The 14904-nt window shown below is 38.0% G+C and overlaps 1 protein-coding gene across 3 annotated transcripts in view; it reads right to left on the bottom strand.

The window, feature by feature from the left end:
• Nucleotides 1–14904, bottom strand: part of fam184ab (family with sequence similarity 184 member Ab) — an 85329-nt gene that overhangs the window by 19092 nt on the left and 51333 nt on the right. For all 3 annotated transcript variants that reach the window (XM_056764350.1, XM_056764349.1, XM_056764352.1), the window contains exons 11-13: nt 13493–13705; nt 8331–8484; nt 7742–7869 (exon numbers count right to left, since the gene is read on the bottom strand). In XM_056764350.1, coding sequence (XP_056620328.1) covers nt 7742–7869; nt 8331–8484; nt 13493–13705 — 495 coding nt within the window. The remainder of the gene's footprint in view (nt 1–7741; nt 7870–8330; nt 8485–13492; nt 13706–14904) is intronic.

The raw sequence follows: 14904 nt of genomic DNA, 5'->3' as shown, positions 1-14904 counted from the left end.
CAACAGGGTTTTAATGCCCCGATTTCATCTTTTGAGAAATGACCGGAGCTAATGGGGATTCGACTTGGACTGTACGACACAGGAACATTTCTGGTTATTGCACAAAGATCTTTAAGTGCTCAGATTCTTTTAAATATGGGCGAACGGTACAGTGTTCTCCGGCGACGTGCTTGCAGAAAACTTTGAAGTGCAGAATCTGTTCGCTGAAAGTGATTTTGCAGAAATTCATCTTCCTGCACTGAGATGATGTATGACTTGGAGAGGAAAATGTTGAACAAAAACAACACTCAGAAGTCTTACATTTATCGATATAGTGAAAAATAAAGTAATGGAAAAACACATTTGTTTTATTATGCTTTTTAAATTGGCCATATTCCAGCCATTTACTGAATGTTAAGTACGCTTCTATAAAAGGTTCATTGCATCAAAAACATATGTCATCATTTAGCTTAACATGACCAATTTCTACCCTTATATTTCACAATTTAAGACTATTTCAAAGCATAAAAATTATGTAGATTACCTCTGTGATAATTGGCTATAATGGTCCGCTATTCAAAAAAGTTCAGGTTCACTTATACTTTATTTATGTTTTTTTTGTAATTTATATTTATGGATTTAGTATATGCTTTCACCAAAAGCGGAATTATGTTGTAGCTAAAAAAATCTGAAAAAATAAATCTTAACCTTTTTTAAAAGTAAAAGTTAAGTTAAGTAATAAAATACATTTATATTTGCACAGTTATATTTTGTCTTTAAAATGCGATCTAAATGCATTACAGTCTGCGCCTTCAGATTAAAAGGATTTTAGCAACATAAAACACATTTTAATTTAAGTGCTCCTAAATTTTGAATGCTAGTGTCACAAACATTTTGTTATCCTTATTTTGGACTGAATACTTACTAGGTGTTCACATTTTTCTCAAACATTTTGTGTCGTACCAACACCAGACACACTCCATCAAACTATATGGCGTATTTAGCTTGTGTATGTACAGTGCGGTTCTGAACTGTAAAGTTTATGCACATAAAGTACAGTTGAGGTCAAAAGCATTAAACTACACTTGTGTCAGGGGCAATTTTCCACTCCACCGACGCTGTGACATTTAAACTGCTCTCTCACAGTCCGACAAAGATAAAGCTCCTCCCGGTGAACACAACCAAGAATTTTCTGCAGTAAATGATTCTTGCTTAATCAAATTACAATCTGCTCATCCAACACAGAATGTCTGTAAATATCATTTCACACCACAATTAGCTTAATAATGGCATGAGTGTGTGTGGCAAAACATAAACTGTGGCCCTGAGGAGCTTCCTATACAGAGCATGAGAAAGATGACATTCAAACAACTGATTCAGCAAAAGTAATAGATAGCAAACATGGCTAACAATACTACTTACAAAATACAGCCACGCAAGAACAAATTAGAGACCATTCCAAATGTTCATGTAATCAGCATTTCTAGATGTGTTGTGGCCATTCCAGTCCAGTTTATTTGAGGTCTGAAAAATACAGCGCATCTGTTCTGTTATTTTGACCTCAAAATATGTGTTTCTCAAGTTGTCATTTTCTGCAAATAATGCAAATAGAAACAATATTTCTAATAGAAATTTGGGAGAAATATTATTATTAGTTCACAGAAAGAAACAAAAATAATAATTTTACCTATTCACATGCTTATAAACAGTAATTTTTTTCTGCGGCTTTACATATACCCTAATTATAACCTTCATGACAAATACCCATAAAGGTAATTTTATATATTTAATGTTTGTTAATTCGGATAATAAACTAGCATTTAAGTAAGGGATAATGTACATGCAGCCAGTTGTTTTCACAGAAATAAGCCCCGACAGTGTGATCAATTATTTCGCGATAACAGTCGGCTGCTTGTACATTATCTCGCTTATTACATGCCTACTTGCCAGATGAGAAACAAATAGACATAAAAAGAAGAATTTGAAATAATTTATTGGTTAATCTTACCGAATGCAGATATTCCGTGAACAAAAGCTGATTACTTTCAGTTTTAAGATAAGAAACGACGTTCAAATGTCACGGACAGATAATTTGGTTTAATCATTTGCAAATATAATGTTATATATGTTATTAAATGACATATTTATATTTAATCAAAAAATCCAGTCAAAATGATTTGCTGGATTCAGGTTAACATGTGCTATTAGTGTTGAGAGGTAGTTGCATAACGAACCTGCAAATGTCAGAATTAAGCATTCCAACAAGTCGTGTAATAAAGTATAATAAACACATACATAAACGGCAACGCTACTTTTAAGTTTGTCTCTAGTTGCATTAGTTCAGTGAGCTCATGATTGACAGGCGAGGTTTCATGGAGGCTCAGGTGTGAGTGAACATCATGTTGATGAGTCTTTATTGCTTGACTGCTCTGCGTTTATGTACCGGTGCTGTCAGGGGGGCGAGTGGTGACATTTACTTTCATGCCTGTACCTCCAGAAGATCACTGGATCAGCACCTAAAGAACAGCAGTCTAGTTTTTCTCATACCGTGACTTAACCTGACCTGACAGTCCATCCCATATTGTACATACTATACTCGCTGTTCTGGTTTCCAAATCAGGCCACAGTCCTGTGGATTTACAGTATGCATGAGAGCCATGATAAATATAGATCACCTGGAAACATTGTTCAGACCTGACAGACCAGATAAAACAAAAGATACAAAAGCACAATGGCCCTTTTTCTCTTTGAGTGCTTTTTCAGATGCAAATGTTATTAAACATATTAATGTACTCACTATCATGTCAAACCAAACCTTTACGACTTTTCTTGTTTGTAGGACATAAAAAAGATATTCTGGAGAAAGTTGGTAACCTAACAGCACTGGACCCCATTGACTTCCATTGTATAGACACTAAACAAACATTTATTTAAATATCTTCTTTTGTCACAGACGGGTTTTTAAAGACACAACGATGAATATATGATGACAGAATAATGATACAATATTTGTAAAAACAATAAAAGAGTGTTGATGTTAAACCTCGGGGATCAGAATTGTTTGGTTCCTGCCATTCTTCCAAATATCTTCCTTTTTGTTTAGCAGAACAAATACGTTTATACAGGTTTGGAACTATCAGAGGGTGAGTAAATCATAATTTTTTGGGTGAACTATACCTTTAACCTAAAAAAGCCCCGGACCTCTCTAGACACCTTACTAACGGCGTAGCAACACCCTAACAACCACCCACAAACAACATCTTAGGGACTTCAAACTTAAAAAACTTAAACTGTTTTTCATATGAGCATCAGAAACGAAAGCACATCACCATGGCAACAACCGGCTTTCATCTGTTCCTTAACAATGATTGCTCTTACCTGCTGTGAGGTCAAAAACACCTAGCTAATGCTTATGGTTACATAATTTTACTGCATATTAAACCAGCTTCTTCTGACTCTGGCTGCATTACTGTTCTCATTATCCTGGACTTGACTGCTACCTTTGATACAGTATCTCACCATATTCTAATTTCTCGTCTATCATCTATTGGTATCAGGGGAAGGGCTCTGTCTTGGTTTACTTCCACTCTCACTGACGGACAATTTTTCATCGATCACCACAATTTTGAATCTTCTCTCTGTTTACTCTCACAAGGGGTTCCCCAAGGTTCTGTACTCGGCCCTGTTTTATTCAATATCTATCTGCTGCCCCTGTACTGTAGTTATTCGGTATTATCCATAGGCACAGTCTCAATTACCATTGTTATGCTGATGACGTGCAAATCTACTTAAATCTCTGCTCTCCCACTTGGCTCCTTAAATCCCACAAAAATGTAAATGAAGCTTTAATTAACGGCATGATCACTTTTCATCTTGACTGTTGCAACTCGCTCCTTGTTAGTCTGCCCGCTAAATCTATTGCAAGGCTTCAGTATGTGCAAAATTCTGCTGCCAGAGTTATTTAAAGTGTCAGGAAATTAGAGCACATTACCCTTCTACTTGCTGACTAACATTAATTACCTATTTCCGTTCGCATTCAGTTTAAAATGATCTTGTTACTATTTAAATGTTCACATGGGCTTGCACCTCACTATCTCTCTAAACTCCTGCACCATTGCTCTCCTCCTCGGCCCCTTAGGTCTACTGATGCTAAATTGCTTACCACACCATGTTTTTGTCTTTCTTCTATGGGTGGTAGAACGTTCAGTAGTGTTGCGCCTAAACTTTGGAACTCCTTCCGACTTATGCTTCCCAAACTCTCTTCTATTACCTCCTTTAAATCAGAGCATTTCAGCAAGCATTTCCAACCCTCCTCAATCTATTCTTTTATGGTTCAGTTCATGTGTGTGTTAACGATTTACCCTTGTTTTTGTTTTTACTCATGACTATGTCAAATCTGATTGTCTGATACTTGTATCATTGTCTGACTTGATGTTATCCACTACCTTTGAGCAGCACCTTTGAGCCTGGGAAAGGCGCTTTATATATAAAATGTATTATTAGCTTTAGTTTTAGAATAAATCCATTTATCCATCACAAGCAAGACTTTATAAAGTTCGCTGCATCTGTACAACAGCAGTTTGCACATCATGTCTAAATAAACCTCGCAGCCCTGGTCATCTAAACCTTCTCCATACGGTCACATCAGCTGCCCACTTGTCATCGCTGAACTACCGAGCGAGAAAAAACAAAGAACTCATCTGACATCCGTGGGTGGCCCTTGAGTCGGAGAGACAGACTTCAGAATGCTCTCTCTCCTGCGCAAAAAGGGCCGTGTGGAGAACTTTCAACTTTTATTCTTGTTGAAAGGGTATAATTTGCGAGGGCTGAAGTAAACGTGTCTGACCTTTTCTGTCAAAGACTGAGGCACCTTTAAATGTCTCCCGCCAGGAGACACGGTAACATGAGCATCATTAATTCTGGCCGGACCGGGAGGCTGATTAGCAGGTGTCTGAAAATACGTTGAGCTGTACTCGCATGAGCTTGCAGCCGGGAATTTTAGTTTTATGCTGTTCAAAAGCTTTATGGGCGAAGGGGAGCAAAACAGGAGTTTGCTTCCTATCAGTGTTGAGGTTTCGGGGTTGTTTAAAGCACCAGACTTTAGATGGTTTTCTTAGAAACAAGAAAATTAAAAGCTATTTGTCAGTCTTTAAACGACAACAGTATAAAGTTTTGCCGCAGTGTGAACCAGCTAAGCTGGTTGCTATCAAGGTAAAACTCTTTGGCCAGCTTATCTTGCACAGCTCATTAAACCGAGCTCTCAACGGAAAACAGTTAACAATAAGATGAGAATGGAGAGAGAAAGAGTGTTCAGGAAAGAGAGAGCGATAGATAGAGAGAGAGTTTCGGTTATGCTGTGAAAGCAGAAAGCAATGTGATTCTTTAGGAAAAGGTCATTGTTACGGATATCAAACTAGTTTTTAACTCTGTACGCTGAACATTTCTGATAAGTCCAATTAAACGTGGAAATATGTTTCTGTTAATTTAATGTATGATTTAGGGCTGTATGAATGCAATCTCATCTGAAATCTTAGGCAACATTTGAAGTTAACTGCATAGTTTTATCGTCCGGAAAAAAGCATTAAAATTCCTTTTCTAATAACGGACAGAATTTAAATTTGGGAGAACTATCACATTGTGATACTTAATGTTTTCAATTTAAAGGGATAGTTCACCCAAAAATGAAAGTTTCTCTTTTCTCATTTACTTACAATGTCATTTTAGAGCTTTTTTTAATAAACAATGAACAACATTGACCCTTCGATGAGACATTTATCAGAATATCTTTTTGGTGTTCCACAGAAAGAAAAGAGAAAGTTAGATTAAAGAGATAAAAAAATGACAAAATTATAACTTTAAAGATGCAATCTGTAACTTGGAATCTGTAAATATCTCTGTTTAAAACATACAATTGCACATTACTTTACGTAATATGTGGAATGACGTCAAATGACAGCTCAAATAAAAAAATCTGATGGTTTTTACAGAAAAAACTACAATTGCAGCTTAACAAATTAATATCAAATGATAATTTAAACTTTTATTATGTACATCATATTATTATTTGTATTTTAATGTGATAGATCACCCCAAAAAAAATTCTGTATCATATACTCACTCTTTTGTCATTTCAAACCTGTATGACTTTCTTTCTTCTGCAGAACACAAAAGAAGATATTTAGAAAATTCTTGTAAAGTGGACCCCATTCACTTGAATTGGTTTTGTCCATACAATAGAAGTGAATGGGGTCCAGTGGTGTTCAGTTACCAACTTTCTTCAAAATATCTTCTTTGTGTTCTGCAAAAGAAAGCAAGTCATACAGGTTTGAAATAACAAGGGTGAGTCAATGATGACCGAATTTTCTTTTTTTGTGAACTATCACTTTTACTCTTGATATATTTAGCTATATCCTATTACAAATTTAATAACCATTTTTCCACTCCATATTACAATGACAAAATGACAAAAACTGCTTTCAATCAAGACAAGTCTGACTGTAATGTCATAACCAGTGGGGGTCGGCAGAAGTCTTAGGGGAAGTGAAGTCTTCTAAAAACATTTTCTTACAGCCTTACAGTATGATGCTGAGAGTACGTGAGGGCACAACACAACTAAACTGAACAAAGTCAACCGTTTCCTCAGGAAAAATGCACACTGGCAGGCGTATACATGGGCTTGTGAATGCACGTGTAAACATTTTTATACCACGAGTGTGTATCACAGTCTGACCCATAAATGCTGTCCTCACGCGCTTATTTGTTAACAGCTACAAGACGTAGTAAATGCTTAGCAGTACAAGGTTTGCTCACATCCAGAGAAGCTAAACATGTTGTCTCCGAAATTTTATCTCTGCTTAGCAAAGATCACGCCCAATTTGTCCTTTACTAATATCTGCGGAACAGAGAACAAGTTCGCAGATTTGTGGCACAGAAAAATATACATGTACTTTATGATCTCCACACATTAAAGTTTAAGTTCAATTACATCACTAAAGGGATAGTTCATCCAAAAATGTATATTTTGTCCTCATTTACTAACCCTCAGATTGTTCCAAACCAGTATAAACGTCTTTGTTCTGCAGAACACAGAGAAAGATATTTGGAAGAATGTTAGTAAACAAACGGATCTCAACCCCCATTGACTCCCATAGTATTTATTTTCCCAACTACGGCAGTAAGTGGGTGGTTACAGACATTCTTTCAAATATCTTCCTCTGTGTTCAGCAGAACAAAGACACAGATTTGGAACAATCTGAGGGTGAGTAATTGACGACAGAATTTTCATTTTTGGGTGAACTTTCCCTTTAAAACAAAGGCTCGTTGTACCCATGGGGCACTGGTGGCGAGTGGTGAAACACCCGGGGCATCCAAATGCATTCAAGGTGCAAAAGCAACTTTTCATCAACACATTTGGACACTTTCCCCCGAGTCTTCTGTATAAAAGACCGATGTTTAAGCCAGCAGGCGCTATGCCAACCATCCAGCTTTTCTTTTGTTCATCTGTCCCTTTACACACCAGCCACGTAACAAGAGGAATTATGTAGACCTTTTTCTTTCAGAGAAGCCAACGGATGACAAAAAAGTTTGATTTCTTGGAACAGTATCCACTTATGTACTTCCTGTTAGTCATTGTCTCAATAGGGCTGTATAGAAGACAATTAAAGAATGATGGGAATGTAGTGTACTGCACTATATTACCGTATTTCTGTCTACACAAATTACTAAAAAGTTAATACTCCGCTTTGAGGGAAGCATACTTTACCTGTACTCTGCTCTGCTCCAGAGCCTTCTCCAGTTCCTGCTTGGCAGCTGCTGTTTCTTGTTGATGGGTGTGACGCATGTGTTCGATAGCTGATGCGTGGAGGTGGTTCAGTTCTGAACGCAAGGATGCTGAAAGGAGGGAGAAAAAGCGAGGAAAGAACATGGAGATGAACTGCCGTCTGGAGTCAAATTAAAAATCATTCGTCTCCAGCACCCCTCAAAGCTCAAATGTCTCGTGTGGAAATGGAAGTGTCACTCTCTGCTCCACCTGCAATTTCCTGTCGGCGTGCCATCATTACCTTTTTTCCATTCATGCCAAATTTCAGTGAGATTTCGAGCTATAATTAGATGATGTCCTCGAATGGTTTCACCCTGAGGGCTTTGATTTTAACAAAGTACCGAATTATTATATAAAACAGCATGTCTTGGAATGACCGAATATGCAATGTACAATATGCAAAATTATTAATATAGGATGTCTGATTTCTAACTTTCATTAGGATGCAGTGCTTTCATCAGCCAAGAATTCATTGCTCGAAACACGTTGTAGTAGGTATAAATCATGTGACTGGGTGTTTTTGGTGTTTTACCCAGCATGGCCTTTCCCTCGTCTTCCAGCTCGAAGCGGAGAGTCTGCAGTTCTTGTTCTGACTGTTGTTTCAGCGTCTCAATGTTCTGTCTGTGAGCTTCTCGCAGAGACTGAAGCTCGAGGTGATGTTGCTGGCGGAGACGCTCTTCTAAATCCTGAAACAGTGTGTGGATCAGTTCATTACAATACACAAACACACATGACAGCTCGTACAAATCAATAAATAGTTAGAATTGAATGTTCTTTACTGTGGGATTCTAAAGTCTCAATCCACTACAGAAAAGACTTTTATTATTTTTCAGTAATTTTGATCATTTTTAAGTGTATTAATATTCAATGCATTTCGTATTTTTTCGTATAATTATATTTTTAATTCAGATTAAGCACCCGCAATAAGAAAAATTATCCATCATTACCCATCATTAATTCATATAATTTTATTCCTCATGTCCTATTGACAATATTGTATTGTAGCAAAGCATCTGTACAGAAAAAAGACAATAAACCTAGAAATAGTGATAATATAGAAAGAACTCATTTTAAAAACATTGTATTACAGACCACTTCAGAAGATGTAAACACTGCACTCCCGATTTCATGTTTTTCAGTTTTTAAAAAAGTAAATCTGAAAAGATATTTGTTTAACATTTTGATTGGGTTAAAAATGTTTGGTTGTATTTAGTAAAACAATTGTGTAGTGTTAAAAAACTGAAACAGGAAGTTCTTCTGGACCAGCATTATTTATGTCATCCGAAGTGGTCTATAGATGGTTTCAAGCAACAACATAAACAAACGTTTCTGCGCATGCACACGTTCGTGGACTGCCCTTAACTTTCGACGCACATTCGCAAATAATAGAGTGCCTGTAGATTATTTTCTGATAACAAGCAAAAGAAATCGAGAAGAACCGTTGTTTGGCTAAACTTGTGTCTACAATATTTTTAATTAAGACTCCGATACCAAGCTCAACCGCTAGATGTTATGTGGCCCACAAAAAATGAATAACTGTTCAGTAGTTTTTATTAAAATGAATACAGTTAATATACAATAAAATATTAATATAAATTAACTAACAAATAAATTGTATTCACATTATGATTTGGCAGGTATTCATCTTTAACCATCCAGCAGAAACCATAAATAACCAGCTGCATATTTATTTATCTTCGCTTTCGTTGGTCTTTTCAACCAGGAAGCCCCTAAAGATGAATCACACTTCCACAAAATCAACACAGACTTAATATCAACAACATTACTGGCACACAACAAACTCTACCCGCAATCGAAAACATATTTGTAACCGGAATTATTACTCAATTACTAGGCACTTAAACCATTTTGCAAGCTTGTTAAGGATCTTGGATAGATGGCGTTTTGCACCACGCCAGAATAACGCAATCACAGCACCTTAAATTAGATTAAGCCCAAAGATTGGGATGAGCGTGTGGTGATACATTGACCCCGATGAGGGATAAAACAGGGCACCTGCCTCCACTAAAACCCGCTTTACAGTCTGTGATATCCAGTGGTTATACATTTCTAATATCTTTTTCTGTGTCGCGTTGCACCTGTCACATCAGGTGTAGACATGGTGTTACGTGGCTACATAAAACTGAAAAGGTCAGGTCATGTCTATAGGAAACACACTGATACATCTGTTCCCACTCATCACAACAGTGGGTCATTTTCACCTCTTCATGTGCTACTAGAGTCATGCTTCCTTCTTTGCTAAAAATAGTTTTGGGTGTCTAATCGGAGTTATTTAGGGATTTAACACTTTCTCGTTCTTAAACACATTCAACACTTCATTCTCTTGTTTCCATATACAGTATACTGTTAATGAGAAAATCCCCAACAAGCAAGTAAACAAGCTGAAAACTCTTTTGCTTTTGTCCCATTTCCAAAATCTCAAAATCTTTTCTGTCTAAACGAACGGCCAAGACACATCATTTTTTTCCGTTTTCATTTGAAAACGGTCTGGTGTAAACGGCCCCTACGACAGGTTAAGCGTATGTTAACTCCTCCCCTTCAACAGTCAGTCTGCTGCAAGTTTCATTTAAAATGAATGCAACAGCTGTTTTAACACATCCAATCAATACTCATTGAAAAACGCAAGACACGCCCAATCATTTTCTCCTTTGAAAATCCTTTTTAATCGGAAATGTTTCAGAATACAGAAGAAAAACGATCGCAACTTCCAGTTCATGGAAATGATTTCAAACAAGGCACAACATAAATAAGATAACAACAAACTTAAATAAGATAAAACAAGCATTAAAATAAGTGTAAAGGTATTTCTCATTCATATTTCAACATTGTTGTGGACAGTGGGAGAGTCTTGAAGTCTAAAAGGTTGAGATCTACTTATCTAAGGTTTGATATCGTCGCTGTCATTCTGAAACCTTGTATGTCCAAATTGACTGTTTTCAGGAAATGGAAAAACGTTCTACCTTTTAAATGATTAAATACTGTGTTGTCAAAGTTGACATGCACTTTTAAATACTTTTTATTAGTTAGATATTTGCAAAACCCAGTGATGAACATTAAGGGTAACTTACAATAATGAAAATATGGAGGACAGCAGCAATTTGTGTGGTATACATCTATAATCTATAAAGTCACTAAATGTTAAATATTTTTATATTTATTAATAACCATACCATATACCGTACATACCGCATACCACACACTTAAAACCCCATCAGATTGTCTCAAAAAAATATATTGGGAGATTATACGGGGAGACATTTTGTTGATCAATACTGGAACGGAGATGGATTTAATGCGGTTTAATACCTCGAAAATTGCCATGGCAGGATGAGTCGGGATACAAAAAGATCTTGTGTGCTTTCTGTAACTAGATTGATTTAGCTTTGATGAGCACATAATCTCATTTGTTCTCTCATAAAGATCTGGGAACTGACTATCTGTTTTCATTTTACTAAATGGGAAGACTTTGAACAATAATTCTTAATGCTGCTTTATGTCAACCTGAGCACAAAAAGAGGACCTAGAGCACAATCGGGACCTAGAGTAAAGGACACTGCCATACACCAAAGGGCGCCATAGAAGTCGCCAAGTACTCTCCTCCCAATTCCCCCTTTAGACGCACTGACTCATCAGGCCCGTATGTTCTCGGTCGGCGGGCTGGCAGCGACGAGCATGGTACCCACTGTGGGAATTTCTCCCGCTCTTTCCGGCTAGCTAAAAGTAGTGCTGTTTTTTCTCGATATCAGCATAAACCACAGGAGGCAGGAGGTGGAACTTTACGCCTGTTGGAGCAAAATATCAAACTGAGAAATCACATTTGCCGCAGTCTCTGAGGACAGAACAGCGAGGGGTAAGACTGACACCGTCTCCGGAGTGCTGCCGAGCCCATTAGAAGCAGAGGAAGGCTCCGACTTCAAAAGAGCACGCTGAATATTGAGATGTGAGGACGGGATCCCACCTTAAACAGTCAGCCGTGACGTTTTACTGAGAATAAGTATGATATCATCACACGCCGGCCATGGCGAGCTCAATCGCCGATGCTAATCAAGCCAAAAGTCAATAAAACAGCGGCTTTGAGAAACGCCATCATCACATCCTGGAAAGTTAATACATTTGATTTCATAACCCTTCTGTTGGATCTCGCTATTTGAATGACACATCGAGGGTCTTATCTCCATTGCATGGCCGCTGGGTAAAACTCACATCGAGGTTTCACTGCAATTATAATTAGTCTTGAATCTATTAACTCTGAGAAACTCATCAGCATGTCAATTACATCCATGTCTGATGATCAACATCTTATATGCCCAATGACTTTCCTGTAGCTCAGCGGTAAGAGCACAACGCAAGGTTGTGGGTTCAATCCCAGGGAATTGCACATACTTAGAAACAAATGTAAAGGATAATGCAATGTAAATCACTTTGGAAAAAAGCGTGAGCCAAATGCATAAATGTAAAATATTTCTGGTATTAACACAGTCATTTTTAATAGGTATGTGACCCCTAGCAATAATTATGACCAATAGAAGATAAAAAGAGTTATTTGGCAACCTGTTTAAAAGGTCCAAGCCAATAAAACAGTGCAAATGATAGAGGTTAGATTTCACTAGTAGGCAGGCCTCAGATCTGAGTAACCAAAATGGGTTTTGTTTTTTTTACGCCATACGGGGTCAATTTGAAACCTCAACATCTTTTTGGTATAACCGGTTGACCAACAAAGTTTTCCGTTCAAGACGTATTGACAGCCGGTAGGCATGGTGCGTATTGCCAGTTGTGTCTGTGTTTGGGACAATGGGGCCACGTAAGTGATAGAGGTCAGTTGGTCTTATTACACCTAATATGTTCAGAGACCAGCTGTGACATGGTTCAATGAAAGACATTACGCAGCAATTTCCTGAAATAAACAGAAAAACCATTTGCTAGACATTACTGCCAATTTCAACCAGACAAATGTGGGACATAAACGTCTACGAATTGTTTAGAACTGCTGTAAATCAGACCATTGTAACGGGGAGAATGGTCTCCTGACCCAAAAAATCCAAAAGTTGCCATTGGCACAGGGTTGCCAGATCCAAGTAACGAAACTAGCCCAATGGGCTAATAAAACAAGCCCAAAAGTACCCCCCATTACACCAGCCCAAATACCAAATACGTCACTCCCATAATTTAAAATATGTCACTACCATATACTTAAAATACATACTTTACAGTCACTTATGCCTTACACACATTTCAGCTGGTGAATCACCATATAAACACTGTATCCATAAATAAGTTCATGTTACCTCAATGACAAATGAGTTAAACAAAATCTACACCATTAACCCGACAAACCTGCAGCAACAGTGGACAAAATGCAGACCTGGCAACCCAGCAGTTTCAGTTTCTCTCCTCCAGTGTGGTCAAGAAGCCAGGTACAAGATAAAACAGACGTGACAGCAAGCACTCGGCCATTACTAAAACACGGGCTATTCCAGGATACCGGTAAACAGATGAGAAGAGGATTCCGCCTTGTATCTGTGACAGATCTGCCACATCAAATCTACCAATGGCTTGGCTCCGAGTCATAATATACACAAATATACGTGCCAAAAACATTGTGGATTGCATAAAACCCTGGAACACTGAAATAAACAAGAGAAGAGCGGGCTATCCCTGTCCGTGTGCCGTTACCTTGAGGTCGTGGTGGCGAGCCTCCTGCATGTCCTGTACGGCGCAGCAGTGAGCTTCCTGCATCCGCTGCTCTCTGCACTGGTGCTCCATCTCCATCTCCTGCAGCTGCTGGCCCAGGTGCTCCCGCTCCTGACTGAACTGAGCCTGCAGCTGCTGCAGGGAATGCTGGGATTGGGACAGCTGCATCTCAAGGCTCTGTTTCAGAAGGGAAATCTGCAAACACGTAGACAAAGAAAACAAACTTTAAGACGATAATTATGTTGGAGACCTTGTTGTTTGTGAATCATAATGAGAACATCTGTTTGCCTGTAAAAGTCTGTAACGCATGTGAATTTCCATTTGTCTTCATAATGACATCACGCACATCTCTCACTTGCAGAAGTACTTCGCCCACTCGAAAACTTTCTCCCGTGCCCACCAATGTATGTTAATGATTCGTCTAATATGTTAGTGAAGAGAAACCCAAGCGGGTGATCATAACAGTGACAAACAGCAACTATTATGGAATTATTGTGGATGGGTGAAAACTTTCAGTTACACAATTTGCATAATATGGAAAGCTAAAAGTAACAGAAGAGGAAACTTGAGTCTAAGAGGCTCAAACTTGGACTCCAAAGCATTCATGAGAGGACGGAGCTATTGAACGATTCCTTTAAAATCCATGAAGCGAGGAAGAACTTATCTAACATCTTAAAGGACCAGTGTTTGAAATGTAGCAGGATCAAGCAGTGAGGTTGTGAATTGCAAACAAAGGCTTCCTTCGCTGCATACCCCTATCTATCGAAGCACTACGGTGGCTGACAAAGGACATACGTTTTCAAGTATTTATGAAACACAGTCTGTAGAGCAGTTTGTCCATTTACTGGAGAAACAACATGTCAATTCCTTGCAAGGGGATGTATGTAGATAGAAAAAGCTCTCTCTAAGGTATTATAAACATAATTCATTACGTAAGGTCTTTATGCACCTCTGTGGACATAGTTATGTATATTATGTTGCATTTCTGTCAAAAAAAAATGACACACTGGACCTTTAAGGTATAGTTCATTTTAAAAGAAACATTTTTCTTATGTTGAACACGAAAGGAGATATTTTGAGAAATCCCTCTGTGGTTTTGTGTGCATGCAATGGAAGTCAACAGAATCCAATGTTCTGTGGTTACCAACATTCTTCAAAATATCTTCTTTTGTGTTCTGCAGAAGAAAAAGTCCTGCAGGTTCTTTTTTGTGTGAACTATCCCTTTAATTTTTTCTTTCTAAAATCTATTAGCGGGTTTGTGAAGCGTTGCACATGGGTGCCATTTGCCACTACGAGAATGATTCTGGAATCAATCTGGAATGAGGTGAGAAGTCGTAGATCGGCAGCAGATTCGCCGTCATCACACCAGCGAGTATTTTGGAGCGAGAAGGCGT

The sequence above is a fragment of the Triplophysa dalaica genome, chromosome 13, assembly GCF_015846415.1.
Source record: "Triplophysa dalaica isolate WHDGS20190420 chromosome 13, ASM1584641v1, whole genome shotgun sequence".
NCBI lineage: Eukaryota > Metazoa > Chordata > Actinopteri > Cypriniformes > Nemacheilidae > Triplophysa > Triplophysa dalaica.
The sequence above is the reverse complement of the archived record's forward strand: the minus strand, read 5'-3'. Positions and strand labels throughout refer to the sequence as shown.